The sequence below is a fragment of the Podarcis tiliguerta genome (assembly GCF_965153285.1).
Source record: "Podarcis tiliguerta genome assembly, chromosome: 1".
NCBI lineage: Eukaryota > Metazoa > Chordata > Lepidosauria > Squamata > Lacertidae > Podarcis > Podarcis tiliguerta.
In genome coordinates, this window is record NC_139534.1 from 67,378,953 (window position 1) to 67,397,955 (window position 19,003).

Consider the following 19,003-nt stretch of genomic DNA (forward strand, 5'->3'; position numbering starts at 1 on the left):
CAGTCATATTTAGCAGTACAGGGAGCTTAAGCTTAGATCATAAATTACTATGATAATCAATCAATGCAGAAATCTAGACACCCACGGTTATGCCATGGGGGTGGGGGAAGCCTAATGGTTGGAATGTCATGAATATCACCTCTTGTTTTACCAATTTGTGGATTTCTGGAACTTGGAGATAGATATAAGAATCCCAACATTAAAGACCCAGAAAGGAGAAGAGGTCTGTGTGGGATTTTCAGAGGCTAACGTGCAGTAAATAATGACGATGATTATGATGATAGTATCCCACACAATTATAACTTTACAGTGTATTAATATCTCATCTTAAATTCCTCTCTATTCTCCCAGTCCTGAGGTGAAATATCATAATTCAGCACTAAAAACTAAAAACAAACTAGAACACAAAAATGAGATGCAGAGCATATATTTGATGCTCAAGTCTAAGGTTCAATCCTGGCATCCTCAGTTAGGATCTGAGCTATTTGAGAGTGGGGCAACTCTCTCCCAGAGAATTTATGATATTCATAATATAATCTGGTGTACGTGTAGTATGAGGATCATTGCTCTGAATGAGTGTACAGCAACTCCTTTTAAAAAATGATGATCTTCAATTGAAATGTATGTGCATTTATTCAAATGTGACTAGTTAACACAAGTTTCCAGAGAGACTTAATTAGGAATGCAGAACTGATTGGGAGGGGGAGTACAGAATAGCATTTTTCTTTAACTAACTTCTTAACTAACTTCTTTTTCACTCCCTCCCTGCTCATCAAATGATTGAGCCAATGACTGGGGAAGGAGCCATTTCTATCTTCAGCCTGCTGGGCTAGGCCAAGAGGTTTAAACTTCTCCATTCTATGTGTCTACTTTATATATCCCCCCCCCCCATTTTTTGAGACTGTCCAAATTGATGGGTTCTTGGAGGGGGGCAGAAAAAAATGGAGAATGTAGATCAGGCCACAGGGCTGGGAGTTAGCCACACCTGCTATATATTTTACATGCGGTCTACAGATTTCACTCCAGAGTAGTGCTTTTGTTGTAGGAATACTGCATTTAATGTGCACTCAAATGTACAACATTCTGTACTTGACACACCATAAATTTGAAGCACATCCCCACCATCACCCCTGCAAAAAAAGAGAGAAAGATATTGGGAACAGTAGTTCAAAGGGCTACAGTTCCCAGCAGCCTTAACAAACTACCATTCCCAAGGTTCTTAGGAGGGGTGCTTTGAACGCTGGGTGTGAGCACAATTAGATGTGATGCTTCTCCCACAGAGTGCATATGTTGCTATAAAGTTTATTTGCAGAGTATTACTGGCAACTTTTATGTGGCATCTGTGCAACATCACTCCCCCTCTGCCTGTGCACCCCTTTGCTACCTGACCCCTGAACCAGATGACACAGCTCTTGGTGATGGTTTTAAAAGGGGGGCAAAAAGCAGCATGACTATAGCCCCATCTACTGGATGAGGATGGGTTAGATTAGAGTTCTCAAGAAAAGTACGATAACTGTTATGTCATCATGCATTAAGCAAATGTATTTGTGGCAAGTCTTCAGTAACTGTCTGAAACAGCATTGAGTCTACATCAGGATGTCTGAGTCTACAGTATCCCCATTTATCACATGCTTTATTGGTCTGTCAGAGCTTTTCTAATATGAATTTTATTTGTAAAAGTTTTCAAAAATATTAGATAAATATACAAGAGACACACAACACAAGAAAGGAGAAAAACACAGAAGCAACTTGAAACTAAAGCACATTTACAGTACAAGGATGCAGGGTGTGTGTGGAAATGACTGTCAAATTCACAGACAATCAATGAACTCTAAGAAAAGAGGATGTTTGTCAAGCTAAGTTGGCAAACTGAAAAATGAGGTGCAAGCAGCCAAAACATCAGAGAGGAGAGGGATGTAAATGTTTTTGCATTTGGTAACAGTAAGATGGCCATCTGGCACATACACGGTAAGAACCAGATCACAACAATCTTCTTTTTCTAGACTCTATCTCTAGCCTGCAGCATCTGTTGACAAAGTTTACACATAATCATCACTTCTCAGATAGCTCTGTTGTTTCAGCTGTTGCAGAGAAAACCACAATTGTGTTGTTAAGAAGTATAGTTACAAGGTCATAATTTGCTTGAGAATGGATAAACTCCTAAAAGAATTCTGCAATTAATTCGTAGAAGAGTTGAGCAACCACAAAATGTATTTAAAGGTCCTAGTTTGGACACAGCCATACTAGACAAACTGACTATAGCTCAAATGGATTAAGTGGAACTTTGCTGCAGTTATGCACTTTCTGTTAAGATCTTTAAACTGAGTTTTCTTTATATTCATGCTACAAAAATGAGGCGCAGGTGCCTTGCCAATCTAAAGTTCTGGGCAGATCCTTTATAAACCTCCAACTACAAAAGCATCTCCTTCAGAAGAAGGGTCAGAAGGAACAGGTAGATGGTAAGAGCTAAGGAGGAGAGCACTGTGACATTTAAATAGGATTCTAATGATGCTAGTAAGGTTCCAGCATTCTGCTTGAATTATGGTTGTCTGAGAAAGTAGCATATTTGCAGAGTGGCATATTAGAATAGTGGTGCCATTAGGGCCCCACTCAGCAGAAGGAACAGGAACACCCGCAAATGCAGCAAGTGAAGTAATGGATATTATCATTTAAAATGATCCCACCCCCATAAGATAATTAAGGTTAGGGTCCAAAATGATTTAACTGCATCACTGTACAGAAAGCTATGGTGAATCAACTTTCTTTTCATGTTCCCTGGAGTTTTCTTCAACATGTTAAGTCTGTCATCCAATGTATCTTTGTTGTTTTCCAGGAAGAAAAGTCCATATGGCTGTTTGAACTGATTAAATCAGAATGATACAGAAAAAGACGATCAGGCAAAAATGTGATTCTCTCTTCAACAGGTCCAGTGAACAGAGCATTCTTAAAGGAAGAGATGCCTAAGTATGAACCAAGGCCGATCCCTGTGATCATTCCAAATCAAGGCATCCTGTGTATAGTTTCTGGTAGCATGTTGTTGTATTTGTGTCCACTGATGATGCAACCATATAGGAGAGCTGCAGCAAAATATAAAGTCCAGGGCTGGAACTGTCAAACTTTTTTTAACCAAAAGTCTATTAAATGTGAAATTGCTTCAGTCATGGTTTATGCTTAAGACTTGGTGGTGACAGATAAAGTGCAATTGTTTGGGGAGGGAGGATTCTAGACATTCATTCATTCACACAACTGCTGTCCTGGTGAGCCATAAAAAGTCAGAATACAATTTTTGCATGCATTTGTAAAGCTGATTAGAAAGTGGTTGGTAGTAGAATGTATAATAGGTAGACAGAAGGATGACAGAAAGATCCCAAGGTAATGCCATGGCTTAGTGGGCTGCACAAAATAATTTTATGGGTCAAGTTTATATTTATCGTATCAGACTTCTGACAGTTGGCTTTTTATCCAGATGCTTTTTCAAATGTGTCAAGCTCACACTGGTTACGAGATGTAATTTGAGCTGCTGAGATGTTATCAGAGATAATCACCGCTTTATGCTGTGTTTAGTTACACTTGGATCATTTTGTTCATCCACAGAGCACAGGCTAAGGGTTCCATTGTCAGGATATATAACAACAGACGCAGCAGACAGCCAGATCTAGTTCTCTTTTGAGATGAGTATGATAGAAGTCCAGGTTGTCTACAGACACAGCCCCTAAGGATGTTGATAATGCCTGAATGTCCCTGGAGGAATTAGGACTAGAATTCATCTTGAGAAGCAAATACTTGAGGCATAGCCATTCGATACAATCATAAGCTTTCTTATTGTTGGGGGATAAGATGTTCAAAATGTGTCTTGCCTTGTATGCAACATCAAGCCCATGTAACACTTTGTCCACCAGGTGTCATCATGGGATGAATTCCATTTGATCAGAGTGGATGTACTGGGTGATAATGTTGTCCATTCTGTCAGTTAAGACAGCTGTAAAGTTCTTCGAGTCCTGATTGATTAAGGATATTGAGCAGTAAGAGGCAGTTACAGCCGAGTCCTTTCCCTGTTTCAATCATCCATCTTTTCTTCCACCCACAAGCAATATCTTACTACTCTAAAGTAGTCACAGAAGTTTCAAAGGCCTTGCTATCAGAATTTTATGCAAATATGTGTAATTTGTATGCAACCTTCTTATTCTACTGATTGCCTGGTTTCTCTGACAAAAGACTGTAACCTGGATCCAAGGGACCATACAGAGGAACCAAACACATCATAAGGCTCCTCATGTGATCCCTTCTGGCTATAGCCCCTATACCACCTTGCAAGCTGCTCCAAAAACTCTGAAGAACTTTGGGACTGTCTGCAATCTGGTATTAAAAAATCCTGGTTTTTTTGGCTTTGGCTAAGCAAGGATTCCAAATTCTTAAATAGAAGGTACTTGTACTAAAATTATTCAAATACAGTGGATGCTCGGGTTGCAAATGTGATCTGTGCGGGAGGTACATTCGCAACCCACAGTGTTTGCAACCCACAGCACCGTGTCTGCGCACACACGGGTTGTGATTCAGTGCTTCTGAACATGCACAAAGTGCGATTCGACACTTCTATGCATGCATGAGCACTGAAACCCAGAAGTAACCCGTTCCAGTACTTCCGGGTTCGGCGCAGTGCGCAACCCGAAAACACACAACCTGAAGTGTCTGTAACCTGAGGTATGACTGTATCAGCCATCATAGCTAAAATTAATCCCTTTGTAAATTGGTGGTTCAGAGTTGGGAACAGGGAATGCCCAGTTATTTTTATCCTTCATTTCAGTTTCCAGGGAGATGATTGGCCAATATCAGATACAGAATGCTAGCCTATACAATTCCTATGTTCTTAAATGCGGCCTAAGCAAACAGGCCTTATCTACGGTAGACAACAAACAATTAGAACTCATATAAATGGCATGTGGATTATGCAAATGGCATTGCATCTTATGACTCAAATTACAGACCATTTAATCAAAATACTCGTACATAAGTTCCTGGAAATTGTGGAGAAACAACTAAACAGTTATGTACAAGCAAAATGGTAATGTAAAATGAAAGTTAAATTACCCTCAAAAATACAACCAGTCTTTTACTTTGACCCAAAAGGAAATTTGGTCTTTCCCCTGTTATAGTTACAACCCCCACATCACTTCTTCAATCAGCACTTGCCTAATTTTGGCACCAAGCCATGACAGTGCTGTGACACTATAGCAAGACAAGGGTCTTGAGGTCAAAGTAGATGGGGCTGTTTATTTGTGTTTATTTGTATCCTGCTCTTTTCCCATAGGATTCAGGGTTGTGTATAGGGAAGGCTGAAGAGTGTTCCATTCAGGAACTAGCCAGGCCAAAGCACTATTATTCCACTAAACAACTCCACTGAAGTTACTGGCCAGTTAAAATATTTACTAGCTGCATGCCTATTCACATCTATCTAGTCATCTATGTCCTAAAAAGAAGAATTGTCAACTTTTGTGAAAACAACCTTGTCTTATTATTTTGGAAGCATTTCTTACTGACCAGAAGTGACCAGATCAAGTGGCTGTTGGGCAAAAGGTTCTCAGAGGAGGTGGGTAAAAGCTACCAACTTAAGCAAGCACATTTTCAGTATTTAATATTGCCTATGTGATGAAGCATGCTTCTAGTCTGTAATGCATGAAGCTACAGTCAAGGCAACACACTGGATAGTAGCTGCAATATGTACTGAGTTTATTTCTTTCTCTCTCTGTTCTCAGAAAACAAAACCCTTCTGGATATCAAGAAATGTTCCTTTTTAAATTTACAAAATCTAAATATGCATAGAGAAGATCATAAGTATGTCTATTTTACCTGTATGGTTATTGGCACCACCACCTGAGATTGAAGGAAGAGGGGTTACTTTGCACCTGAGTTGCCCTCCTCAGCAGGTTTGTTTACCTGCTGCAGAGGAACCTCAGAGGTACCTGCCCTAACAAGCCATGTGCCTGGGCCTTAGAAAGCTGGCTTACACCAGGTCCATCTAGAGTAGACTAGTATTATGTACACTGACTGGCAGCAGCTTTCCAAAGTCCCAGGCAGAGGTCTTTCTTAGCACCTCTTAACTGGATAACCTACAAACACAACCTGTAACTGCCTGCATGCAAATCATGTGCTCTACCACTGAGCTATCACTAATGTTGGGGATAGGAACCTTTTTTTCTGCTAAGGGCCACATTACCTCTGGGGTTTTTGGGGGGGGGGGGGTTGGGCCAAATAAATTTTTATTAGTTTTCCAATATTCCCCCAATAATAGCCAAATTATAACAATATCAATTAATTTACCTCTGAGGTAATTTATCGAAGGCTAGATGCTAGCAGTATGCAAGGCCAGAGTGAAAAGTGAGAGGGGCACTACCTCTATCACTCATTTTCTCTCTCTCTTTGACACCCATTTTCCACCTGTTCTTCCCTTCTGTGGCACCTGAATGAACTTAGGTAGGCCACAGGTTGCTCACCTTTGCCTTATGTGCAACCTCCCATGATCCTACACACGTGTTAACTGACAAAGCCCTAAACAACTCGTGCCCAAAGGACCATCTGATCTCTTATGAAGTACTTCTGGTGGTTCCCCATGCCCTGGAGCCTTCACTAGGAATTAAGCCTTTAGCTTGGCAGGCCCTGTGCTGTGTAGAGGTTCGGGAGGAACTGTCCCTATCCCTATCTTATTTTAGAGGTCTGAAAACTGTACTGTTTAGACAGGCCTTCACAATATGATTTTCTCTTTTTAGCCAACCAGTATCTACTGATGTTTCAGTGAAGTTTTTTATTGTGTTTTATAGATATTTATAGACTGATATTGTGGGACGCGGGTGGCGCTGTGGGTTAAACCACAGAGCCTAGGACTTGCCGATCAGAAGGTCGGCGGTTCGAATCCCCGTGACGGGGTGAGCTCCCATTGCTCGGTCCCTGCTCCTGCCAACCTAGCAGTTCGAAAGCACGTCAAAGTGCAAGTAGATAAATAGGTACCACTCTGGCGGGAAGGTAAACGGCGTTTCCGTGCGCTGCTCTGGTTAGCCAGAAGTGGCTTAGTCATGTTGGCCACATGACCTGGAAGCTGTACGCCGGCTCCCTCGGCCAGTAAAGCGAGATGAGTGCCGCAACCCCAGAGTCGGTCACGACTGGACCTAATGGTTAGGGTCCCTTTACCTTTACCTATAGACTGATATTATTGTGTTGTATATGTTCTGAGCCTCCTTTATATATTTTACAAAAGTGTGGATTATAAATGTTCACACAAATACATAACTGCTACCTTTGGGCTCCAACTACCTATGAGCATTTGACAGGCTGCCCCAGCATTAAGACAGCATTGAGAGGAAGCCGATGCAAGAAACAAGACTGTGGCTGAACTGAGTGAATTCCCCCTATTCCCTCCGTCATGCAATTATTGCTGCTTGTTTCTGAACACCTAAATAAGGTGTTCAAATAATTGTGAATACTGGGATTTCCCTCCATCCTTGTGTAGAAAAGAAATGTCAGGAACAAAGCAGCCCTAAAAATATGTCTTTTGCGGCATTGCCTGGAGATCAACAAATCAGAATTCATGAAAAACTCCCATCGAAATTTCCACTCAAGGCTTTATGTGATTTTTCAATCAGTTTGTAGTGCAAACGTACAATGTACATTGCCCCAAAATGTAAAAATGTACATTTGCATTACAAATGCCTTTCTTCTATTCTTTTCTATATTAACAACTATGAAACGTGTATAGAAATAACATGAGAGTCTCAAGGGCAATTTAAGCACTTGTATGGACACATTCACTGTGTTCCAAGGATATGGCTTTCTACAGAGAAGAATCTCCCCTACAAAGATGAAATTTCACTCTTGACCTTCATTCCTGTCAAAGTGCTGAAAGAGAGAAGTAGTCTTCAAAGAAGCCGTATAGAGCTACCGAAACATTTTCTCTTATGTTTAAAAAAAGAAAAGAAGAAGCTCTGTGTACCTTTCTGACTGGATTCAACAAAGTACTCTCTGGGGAGTGAATACTGACAATAGCATCTTCCAATGGCTGTGACATTGGTGGAATCATGTTTCTATCAAGAGGAAGTGCTGGTTTTTGACCTTCTGAATCAGTGGGATCTTCACCAACCTATGATAAGGGAATAATCAGCACAGATTCATTAATAGCACCAAGATCAGTTTGGGAAATGAGTCGTAATATGAAAAATCCTTTTGATGGAACACCCTTATTTTATTTGTATACACAGGGATCATTTCCAGATGATCTGTAGACTGAGCCACCCTCCTAATTTGTTTGCAGGGAGATTAGTTGATTTTGCCCATTAGTTAACATTCAATCAGATTTGTTTGCAGTGAAGTTAGATAACGCTGTGTCAAAGCAAGTGTTCTCACACTCCCCAGTGCATTTCCTCATCACTTTCTTTACTGCAAAAAGTCCAATCTTTTGCAGAAGAGCTGCAAATCAACTTTAATTGGGCAACCAGAATTTGCCAGTGTGTTATTGAATCCCACCAAAAAATAGTGATGCCTGGAAGGGCCTGCTGCAGTGGCGTAGCGTGGGTTGTCAGCACCCGGGGCAAGGCAAGTAATTTGCGCGCCCCCCCCCGCTGCACTGTCCCTCCCCCAGATAGTCCCTTGCTCTCTCTCCGCACCGCACCGCACGCCTGACACCCTCCCCTCCACAGTGGGCGGCGACCCGGCGGCTCGGATCGGATTCGCACAGCCAGCACTGAAGTGAGAGAGAGTGAGCCAGGTAGGGGCAGAGAGCTGCGAGTGCGAGCGCGCCCCCCCCCACAGATGTTGCGCCCTGCACCCCCCACACTACGCCACTGGCCTACTGAGTTCTCAGGTGTCAGCCCATTTATTAACAATTACTGGCTTTAAATCTGTGCTAACCTATCTGCAGTGGAACCTATTTGGTACCAAGTTTTGGTTAGGGCATTTAAACAGCTAGAGACCAAAAAAAAGAAGAAAGGAACAGACCTAGCAAACTCACCTGCTGGGCTTCATCCTGGCTTTGCTGCTGAACTGCCGTCGGCTGCCTCACAATGTAGTTTATTTGTCCCACAATTGTTTGCTGAACATGCTGAGGCTGCTTGGCCTGATTCACTTGCAGGCTGGGTTGCTGAGCCTGGAGGAGAAGCTCCAGATCTTTCTTCATTTCCTCCAGTTCAAACTGGTGGTGCATGATGTCCAAACTCTGCTGTAGCACTTGTTCGTGAGCCTTCTCGTTCTGACCTGTCGTAGATGATTGCTGTGGTGACAATGGTGGTGGCGGCGGCAAGGGTGGCTGTTCCTGCTGCTGTTGCTGCTGTTGCAAGTGATTCAGCTTTAGTTTCTGGAGAGGACCAAGCTGAACTTGCACTGTTGGACTGTGCAGAGCAGACTGCGCAGGCAGCTGCTGGGAATGTCCAGCCTGGCCTTGTGGACCATCATGCAGGGGAAGGGGATAAATGGGATGTGCCGCCTGTTGCAACGGCTGCTCTTGGGAATGCTTTGCCATCCTGGCAGATAAGCTATCGTGCTCCTGGTGAGATTTCTGCTCAGCACAAGGCTGCAGTATTTTCACGGGTCGAGAGGTGCACCTCTGTTCTCTTTCGTGCTGCTGCTGGCTATACTGCAGAGGGAAATGCTGCGGCTGGTGGTGGTGCTGCATCTCAGGAGGCTGTCGGAAGGAATGAGCATGGCTCATGGTTTGATGAGGAAGCTGTCCTTTATTCATGTGTGGGATGTTAAGGCAATGGGTGCAGCACACAGACGTAGGGCAATGAACAGGAGGCTGAAACTGGTGGGACTGGGTGTTGAGAGAGTCATGCTGTGGTGCTGGCGAATGATGTCCGTGATGATGATACAAGGAGGGCTGCATTCCTTGCATACTTCCATAGGATGGCACTTCTGAGTGATGGATTGGTCCCCCCTCCATTGACAAGTGGCCTGCAGAAAGCAAGGAAGAATTAAAATGGGAAGGATGCACCAGCAAAATGGAGAAAAACACCCACCCACCCACCAGGAGGGGGTCAACATGTGCTAGAAACAGGCTATCAAATCTTCCTTCAGGGGAAACCTTCTTCAGAAATACTTCCACAGAGTCGCACCTTTTGCATTATCTCCTAGCATCTGAGCATCAAATGGAGGCATATGATGAATTGTTGTTGTTTTAAGCCCTGTTAAAAGTAGAGGACTGGTGAGATAATAGCCAGCCCAAAGGGGAATGTATGACTTTTTCCCAAATTGTCATTTGTAGCACTTCCATAAAGACACTGTAAGCCAGGGGTCAGCAAACTTTTTCAGCAGGGGGCCGGGTCCACTGTCCCTCAGACCATGTGTGGGGCCAGACTATATTGGGGGGGGGGAATGAACAAATTCCTATGCCCCACAAATAACCCAGAGGTGCATTTTAAATAAAAGCACACATTCTACTAACGGAAAAACACACTGATCCGTGGGCCAGATTTAGAGGGCGATTGGGCCAGATCTGGCCCTGAGGCCTTAGTTTGCCTACCTATGCTGTAAGCAATCTTTTAATTTCAGTAGGGCTTGTGAGATTATTTCAACAGTAGCTATTTCAGCTTGTGGGTGGGGCTATACTGCATGGCTGCCTTTTGGTCCCATCCCCCCAAAAATGCTTCTCCAGATATGGAAAGGACTACATCAACATTATCCCCCTACTTTCAATCAGTTCTTTGATTCTGGCATGGTTATTTATGTATGGATGTGCATGTGTGTGAGCATGTTTTCATTCTTATGCCACCAAAGCAAAATAGTGGCGCCTATGTCACTCGCATAGGGGTATAACTCACAACTTGGCCTTTTTCCGCACGCGAAAGCTTTTGACTCACCTTGTAGCAGCTTTTGGGTTACATATTAAGTGTGACTTACAAAGAATTGTCACAGTGGTAGCAGTGGAAAAATTAACATCAATACTGATAATACACACACACATATTTTCATCTAATGAACTCAAAAGAAACCTAACGTTGTATACTTTTTTTACCTAAATTGGACAGTTGTTTAGTCCAGAAAGATGGGTCCCATGTGAATCTGACCTTCCAAGGAGGACCTGCATCAGTATTGCAGCTTGTTTCTAGTAAACGCTGGATCTGAAACACAATCTGGTATCAAATAAAAAAAATACTGTTAGAGTTAATGATGATCAATGCTTTATCAATTACAGCTGATTATAACTTATAACTTTAAATGACCCTACATTTCCATTTTCCATTATTGCTTACTTGCCCATTCAGTTATCCTTTTATTTCATTTCGCTTTTCGATTTGCTTACATTTTCAAGGCAAGAATCTCCTAGCTAAAGTGAACTAATGGGAGGAAAGGAATTCATGTTTAAATCAGAGACTCCTAAGCCAGTTGTCCATCACTGCAGGAGAAATGATTTTGCATGCAGACACCAGCAGGATTGTAATGTCTGCTATGCAAACTTCAGTGGAGAGTAAAGTTACTCAAATTGCTATGGAGACCAGCAAATAGCCTGAAATAGTGAACAAGAAGTATGCTTCTGCAGAACTGGCACTTTTGCAAGTGCCACATAATGTATGTTCCAAATTTGTGAGGAGTCATTCCTTTAGTATGGCAGCACCTTTGTTGTGGCAGACACATGATTTAGTTAATGATTTTTCTTTTAAAGTCATTGTTTTTTATCTTTGTTTTTAAGGATGGTGGTGATTCTATGTACACATGTTTTTAACTGGTGTATGACTTTATCCATGTTTTTATTTATAATTCTATCTGTACACCACTTGGGAAATTTCTTTTGATCTAGTGGTTTATTAATTCTCTAAATAAAATAAATAATTGATAAGTTGCTGATGTATGAAACAAGGCTGAGATAACGATCCACAATACTTTACTGTGTAAGCAAATCCTTACTGTCTCACAATCTTTCTCCCATAATTACAAACGATATTTTTATATGTGCTTTCCCCAATAAAGTACTGCACATAGAGAGCAACCTAAAGTCATATCCAGAAACTCCATAGAATCATAGAATCATAGAGTTGGAAGAGACCACAAGGGCTATCGAGTCCAACCCCCTGCCAAGCAGGAAACACCATCAGAGCACTCCTGACATATGGTTGTCAAGCCTCTGCTTAAAGACCTTCAAAGAAAGAGACTCCACCACACTCCTTGGCAGCAAATTCCACTGTCGAACAGCTCTTACTGTCAGGAAGTTCTTCCTAATGTTTAGGTGGAATCTTCTTTCTTGTAGTTTGGATCCATTGCTCCGTGTCCGCTTCTCTGGAGCAGCAGAAAACAACCTTTCTCCCTCCTCTATGTGACATCCTTTTATATATTTGAACATGGCTATCATATCACCCCTTAACCTCCTCTTCTCCAGGCTAAACATGCCCAGCTCCCTTAGCCGTTCCTCATAAGGCATCGTTTCCAGGCCTTTGACCATTTTGGTTGCCCTCCTCTGGACACGTTCCAGTTTGTCAGTGTCCTTCTTGAACTGTGGTGCCCAGAACTGGACACAGTACTCCAGGTGAGGTCTGACCAGAGCAGAATACAGTGGCACTATTACTTCCCTTGATCTAGATGCTATACTCCTATTGATGCAGCCCAGAATTGCATTGGCTTTTTTAGCTGCCGCGTCACACTGTTGGCTCATGTCAAGTTTGTGGTCAACCAAGACTCCTAGATCCTTTTCACATGTACTGCTCTCAAGCCAGGTGTCACCCATCTTGTATTTGTGCCTCTCATTTTTTTTGCCCAAGTGCAATACTCCCTGTTAAAATTCATCTTGTCTGTTTTGGCCCAGTTCTCTAATCTGTCAAGGTCATTTTGAAGTGTGATCCTGTCCTCTGGGGTGTTAGCCACCCCTCCCAGTTTGGTGTCATCTGCAAATTTGATCAGGATGCCCTTGAGTCCATCATCCAAGTCGTTGATAAAGATGTTTAATAAGACCGGGCCCAAGACAGAACCCTGTGGCACCCCACTAGTCACTCTTCTCCAGGATGAAGAGGAACCATTGATGAGCACCCTTTGGGTTCGGTCAGTCAGCCAGTTACAAATCCACTGAGTGGTAGCATAGTCAAGACCGCATTTTACCAGCTTCTTTACAAGAATATCATGGGGCACCTTGTCAAATGCCTTGCTGAAATCAAGGTAGGCTACATCCACTGCGTTCCCTTAATCTACCAGGCTTGTAATTCTGTCAAAAAATGAGATCAGGTTAGTCTGACATGACTTATTTTTCAGAAATCCATGCTGACTATTGGTGAACACAGCATTCCTTTCTAGGTGCTCACAGACTGTTTGCTTAATGATCTGCTCCAGAATCTTCCCTGGTATTGATGTCAGACTGACTGGGCGGTAATTATTTGGGTCCTCTCTTTTCCCCTTTTTGAAAATAGGGACAACATTTGCCCTCCTCCAGTCTGCCGGGACTTTGCCTGTTCTCCAGGAATTCTCAAAGATGACTGCCAGTGGTTCTGAGATCACATCTGCCAGTTCTTTTAATACTCTTGGATGCAGTTCATCTGGCCCTAGAGACTTGAATACATCTAGACTAGCCAAGTATTCTTGTACTTGTGTTTCCTCTGCTGAATCATTTGCTCCAAATTCTTCAGGTCGGGCATTGTTTTCTTTATCGGAGAAGACTGGGGCAAAGAAGGCATTGAGGAGTTCAGCCCTTTCTGTGCCCCCTGTTTGCATTTCACCATCTTCTCCTCTGAGTGACCCCACTGTTTCTTTGTTCTTCCTTTTGCTACGAACATACCCATAAAAGCTTTTTTTTGTTGCTTTTAACCTCTTTAGCAAGCCTGAGTTCATTCTGTGCTTTAGCTTTTCTGACTTTGTGTCTACACGTGCTGGCTATTTGTTTGAATTCCTCTTTGGTGGTTTCCCCCCTTTTCCATTTTTTGTACACATCCTTTTTAGGTACCTTCCATGTTTCCGTCTCATTGGTATTGCCTGAAGTTGTGCTTTTACTATCTCCTTCTTAACAAACTCCCAGCCATCATGAACTCCCTTTCCTTTTAGTATTACTGTCCATGGGATCTCACCCAGCACTTCCCTAAGTTTTATGAAGTCGGCTTTCATAAAGTCAAGAAATTGAGTCCTAGGATGCTTGGCTGCTCCTTTCCGCTGTATAGTAAACTTCAGAAGAGCATGATCACTCGCGCCTAATGATCCTTCTACTTCTACCCCAATAACCACGTCATCAACATTGGTTAGGACCAGATCTAAAATGGCTGTTCCTCTTGTTGCTTCTCCCACTTTCTGGACAATGAAGTTGTCGGCAAGGCCAGTGAGGAATCTGTTTGACCTTATGCTCTTGGCTGAGTTTGACATCCAACAAATATCCGGGTAATTGAAGTCCCCCATTACTATCTCCCTTCCTTTTGCATGCTTGGCCATCTGTTCCAGGAAGGCATCATCTATGTCCTCCGTTTGGCTTGGGGATCTATAGTAAACTCCCACAATGAGGTCACTGTTATTCTTCTCTCCCTTAAATTTGACCCAAATGCTCTCACTTTGGCTTTGAGGTTCTAAATCTTGGATCTCTTCACAGGTATACACATCCCTGACATATAACGCCACTCCTCCTCCTTTCTTGTCTGGTCTGTTTCTCTGAAATAGATTGTATCCCTCCATTATTACATTCCAATCGTGGGACTTATCCCACCAGGTTTCAGTGATGCCTATTATGTCATATTTAGTTTGCTGTACCAAGAGCTCAAGCTCATCTTGTTTATTTCCCATGCTTTGTGCATTAGTGTACAGACATTGAAGTCCATTAATCATTCCCCTGTGTCTCTTATTTAAGGATTTTTTCCTCCCACCACTACGTATGCGTGCTGTTTGCTCCATTTGGTCTATGACATTTGGATGATCATCTTCATCAATTGATAGACTCCTACCTTCAGGAGCACTGTCTCCCTCCCCCACATTAGTCAGTTTAAAGCCCTCCTGATGAGGTTTCTGAGATTTTTGGCAAAAACATTCCTCCCAACCGTTGTGAGGTGCAGCCCATCGCTTGCCAGAAGTCCATCTTCAAGAAACTGCAATCTGTGATCTAAGAATCCAAACCGTTTCTGTTTACACCATTTGCGAAGCCAGCTGTTCACTTCCACTATTTTTTCCTCTCTCCCTGGGCCACGTCGTTCAACTGGGAGGACAGATGAGATGACAATTTGTGCATTTAATTGCTTCAATTTCCTGCCCAGAGCCTCGTAGTCTCTTTTGATCTTCTGGAGGCTATTGCTTGCAGTGTCATTGGTTCCCACATGAACCAAGAGGAAGGGGTATTTGTCAGTGGGTTTTATGATTCCTTGCAGTCGTTCAGTTACATCTTGGATCTTAGCCCCGGGGAGACAGCAAACTTCCTGAGACATCTTGTCAGGCCCACAGATCACTGCTTCTGTTCCCCTCAGTAGGGAATCCCCTATCACCACTACACACCTCCTGTTAGGTCTGGTCGGGGTTCTTCCGTGAGCTGCCCGTTCCAAGGTCGCCTGCACATTCCCTGAGGACTGACTTTGCTGCTCATCTTCATATACTGATTGACTGTAATGAGGGAGAGATCCTCAAATGGAGTCTGCTCTTCGTCTTCCATGCTAGGGGAGAGGACCTCAAAGCGATTGTGTATTTCTAAACAATCAGAGCGAACCCTGGGCCTCCTACTTCTTTGAGTCACGTTTCTCCATATATCTGGCTCCTGTGTTGCTGAACTAGCCTCCTTCTCAGGGAGTCCCCTGTCTCCTCCTTGGTGGAGACGGTGTGCTCTGTTGCTTCCAAGAAGAGCTCCAGCTCTCTAATTCTTTGGAGCGTAGCTACACGTTCCTCCAGTTGCTGGACTTTGTCTTCTAAGGGGGCAATCAACATGCAATTGCTGCAGGTAAAGCTGCCTGCAACCTTTGGCAAGATGGCAAACATTGCGCAGGAACCGCAGGCGACTGCAGCTGTTCCCTCACCCTCCATCTTGAGAACGCGTCGTTGGGGGTGGCTACAGCGGTCCTCCATCATAAAAAGTGTGAAGACAGGACAAATAACTCCCCCCCAAAAAAACCTAGGTCTCCCCCAACAAACATTTGAGACTAGCTCCCCTAAATCTAAAAGATGGAGAGCAGCTAATTAGCCACAAAGAAACACACACACACAAGAAAACCCTTTTTGCTCCTTCTTCGGCTGCTGCCCTGCAAGCTCTGAAAGCTCCTCCCACAGCTAATCACCTGCCTCAACAGAAACCCTGCCCCCTCTGACCTTTGCACAGGGAGAGCAGCTAATCAGCCACAAAGAAACACACACACAAGAAAACCCTTTTTGCTCCTTCTTCAGCTGCTGCCCTGCAAGCTGTGAGCATAGGATCTCTCTTTCACACTAGCCTCATCTGGAATATTATTGATTCAGCAAAATGGAATCCTATGCATATTTACTCAGAAGTAAGTCTGCGTTCATAAGACAGCCAGGTCTGCACTACACAGGGCTAGTTTAGGGGATCTAATTATTTGTTATGGGCATTTACTCTTTACAGTACACATGTGTACCTTTTGTATTTTCATTATTTGCTTTAGCTCCTACATATTAATGCAGATTTTTAGTTCATGTTGCCTTACATTGTCTTGGTTGCCTTTTCGGAAGACAGGTAATTAATACATACTTAAATACATAAATGCATCAGTATTGTGCTGTATCTTCAGTTCATACCAGTTCCATATCCTGTCCCACTCTAGATGAAAGTAATGGGAAGCTACTGTAAATCATGAATCAGGTAGGCATTATGTGAATGACTGTGTTAGCATGGGGGGAAAGGCACTGGATCTTGTTCCATTTCCTATGCTTCTGGGTCAGCACTAAAGTCCCATGCTGATCACAAGAAAACATCCTATGCACTGTATATGCACTATATATGCTTCCAGATCACTGGTTGTGTGGGTGATTGGCACCATGTTTTAGCATGAAAAGAAGTCTCAATCTATATAAGGACTAGGGATGGGCAAATCAATAAACTTCCAGACCATGCCACTTTTGCATGTGTTTGCCCATAATTCAACTGTCCCATTTCCACTTTAATCTGTGTATTTCCACTCAAAACAGAAGTTTCTAAACATATTAGGCCATATTCAACTAATGCACTGCCCAAGCAGAAGCCACCACAAAGATTCCCACTAATGCAGTATTAACTTTTTAATGGAGTCGCTTGCCAACCTCCATTTTGCTTCAGCTTCTGGGAGACCTAGAAGTACTCTTAAAAGTCTTGAGCCACCAGTACAGTAGAAGAGTTCATGCATTTTCCCCATTAGCTTCTTTGGGGACTTGTTTTTCTCCCTTCCCTTCCTTTTTTTGTATTTTGGGATTGTAGTGAGCATTTAGACTTACCAGCTCCTTACTGAAGAGGAATGGAACACTGTTTTTACTGCACACTGCCCAGCTCAGAAAGTTCTGCACGTGTTCAAATTGCCTGTTTAACACCATGATGCCCTGAAGTTGTTGTTCCAGTTTCTGCTTCTTTTCACTGGTGATTCTCTGTCAAGAGTCAGAAACAAAAGAAACTACTCAACAAAGTCATTGGAACTGTGATTATGCCTCTTGCTTGCTTGGATGAAAAATGGAGAAACGTGTGTCAGTGTCAGAAACATCAGAAACAAAAGCCAGAAAACTTTTGCTTTTGAATGGGTGGAATATAGCCTACTGTAGAAATATAAGACTCAATTTGTTGCTCAGCTCAACGTTGCCATTAGTCCTTCCCACTTTTGCCTCTGACCTCACTCACCACAGGCATGTGACCTCCAGAAGATTGCCCATGAGAGAATGCAGCTCTCAGGCTGAAAAACCTTCCCCACTCCTGATATAGGCAGTCCCACTGGTACTGTAGGCACCATGGACATCTAGCTGTGCTGTTTCCAAATCTCTTGCCCAGCTGCCCTTCTCCCAAAGCTCCCTATTCATTACCAGACATTCCCACATCAGCTGAAGAAGGACTTCCCCTTTCAGTTTTTCTCACCCCGTGCATTTCTTGACCTTTGAGTTCGCCACATAAATAAATTGTTGTTGTTTTTATGTCTGCACGTAATGATCTGCCTTAGCTACGTTAGAACCACCCTACTTACCTCTAGCTGTTCAAGTAGAACATTCGTTCTCTTATTTATTTCACTGATCAGAAGCATCTTGGCCATTTTGATCTGATTTTCCACTTTCCTTTGGAGGTGCTTTACTTCAAACAATCTGCAGAAAAGAAGCCATTGACAACTTATATGCGTACCCATATATGAGAAGGTTTGATGGTCATCACTGTGAATGCATTATCAATTGCACCAGGAAGCCAACTAGTGTATATGGCTTGCATCTTTCAAAGCACTTAGTACTATGATCTGGCTAATATCATGATTCTAAGCTTGCGTGCACTACTGCTAACTTGAAAAACATGCTTCATGGATTCAAACGTAGGACTTTCCAAAAGAGTTTTGCTGAATCAGGGTGACAAATCAACACTGCCTGATTTTAGCAAATTTGCCAGGTTTCATGAGAAAGCAATGATCATATTTGTCTAGTTCATTATTAATAGATTATAGCAAAACCTTTATAATGTATACTAAGTTGTCAGACTGAAGTTCTCAGCATTTTATCATTGAGGGTAACTGGTGTGGCTATTCTTGTATCATTGGAGACAGAAAAAAACCTTTTTAACTGCTGTAATATTGGAAACTCCTTATTGGGCATACTTATTATTGCATTCTTTATATCTCACCAAGCATTACTTGAGCTTAGATTTGAATTGAGTTTTCCTGCATCTAACCCTGAATAACCTAGCCATTATTCTGTTGTTGTTGTTGTTTAGTCGTTCAGTCGTGTCCGACTCTTCATGACCCCATGGACCAGAGCACGCCAGGCACTCCTGTCTTCCACTGCCTCCCGCAGTTTGGTCAAACTCATGTTCGTAGCTTCGAGAACACTGTCCAACCATCTCGTCCTCTATCATCCCCTTCTCCTTGTGCCCTCAATCTTTCTAAACTACTAATTATTCTAAGCTACTATAATTTAGGAT

General features: G+C 42.8%; 2 protein-coding genes across 5 annotated transcripts in view; both read right to left on the reverse strand.

Annotated features, from left to right (window-relative positions):
- DENND5A (DENN domain containing 5A) overlaps positions 1–19,003 on the reverse strand; it is a 609,609-nt gene that overhangs the window by 194,519 nt on the left and 396,087 nt on the right. The gene's annotated exons all lie outside the window — the stretch shown is intronic.
- The window catches only part of TRIM66 (tripartite motif containing 66), a 65,692-nt gene that overhangs the window by 18,016 nt on the left and 28,673 nt on the right, over positions 1–19,003 (reverse strand). For all 4 annotated transcript variants that reach the window (XM_083400381.1, XM_083400380.1, XM_083400379.1 and 1 more), the window contains 5 exons: positions 18,069–18,183; positions 17,338–17,484; positions 10,994–11,111; positions 8,996–9,933; positions 7,982–8,128 (listed from right to left, as the gene is read on the reverse strand). In XM_083400381.1, coding sequence (XP_083256507.1) covers positions 7,982–8,128; positions 8,996–9,933; positions 10,994–11,111; positions 17,338–17,484; positions 18,069–18,183 — 1,465 coding nt within the window. The remainder of the gene's footprint in view (positions 1–7,981; positions 8,129–8,995; positions 9,934–10,993; positions 11,112–17,337; positions 17,485–18,068; positions 18,184–19,003) is intronic.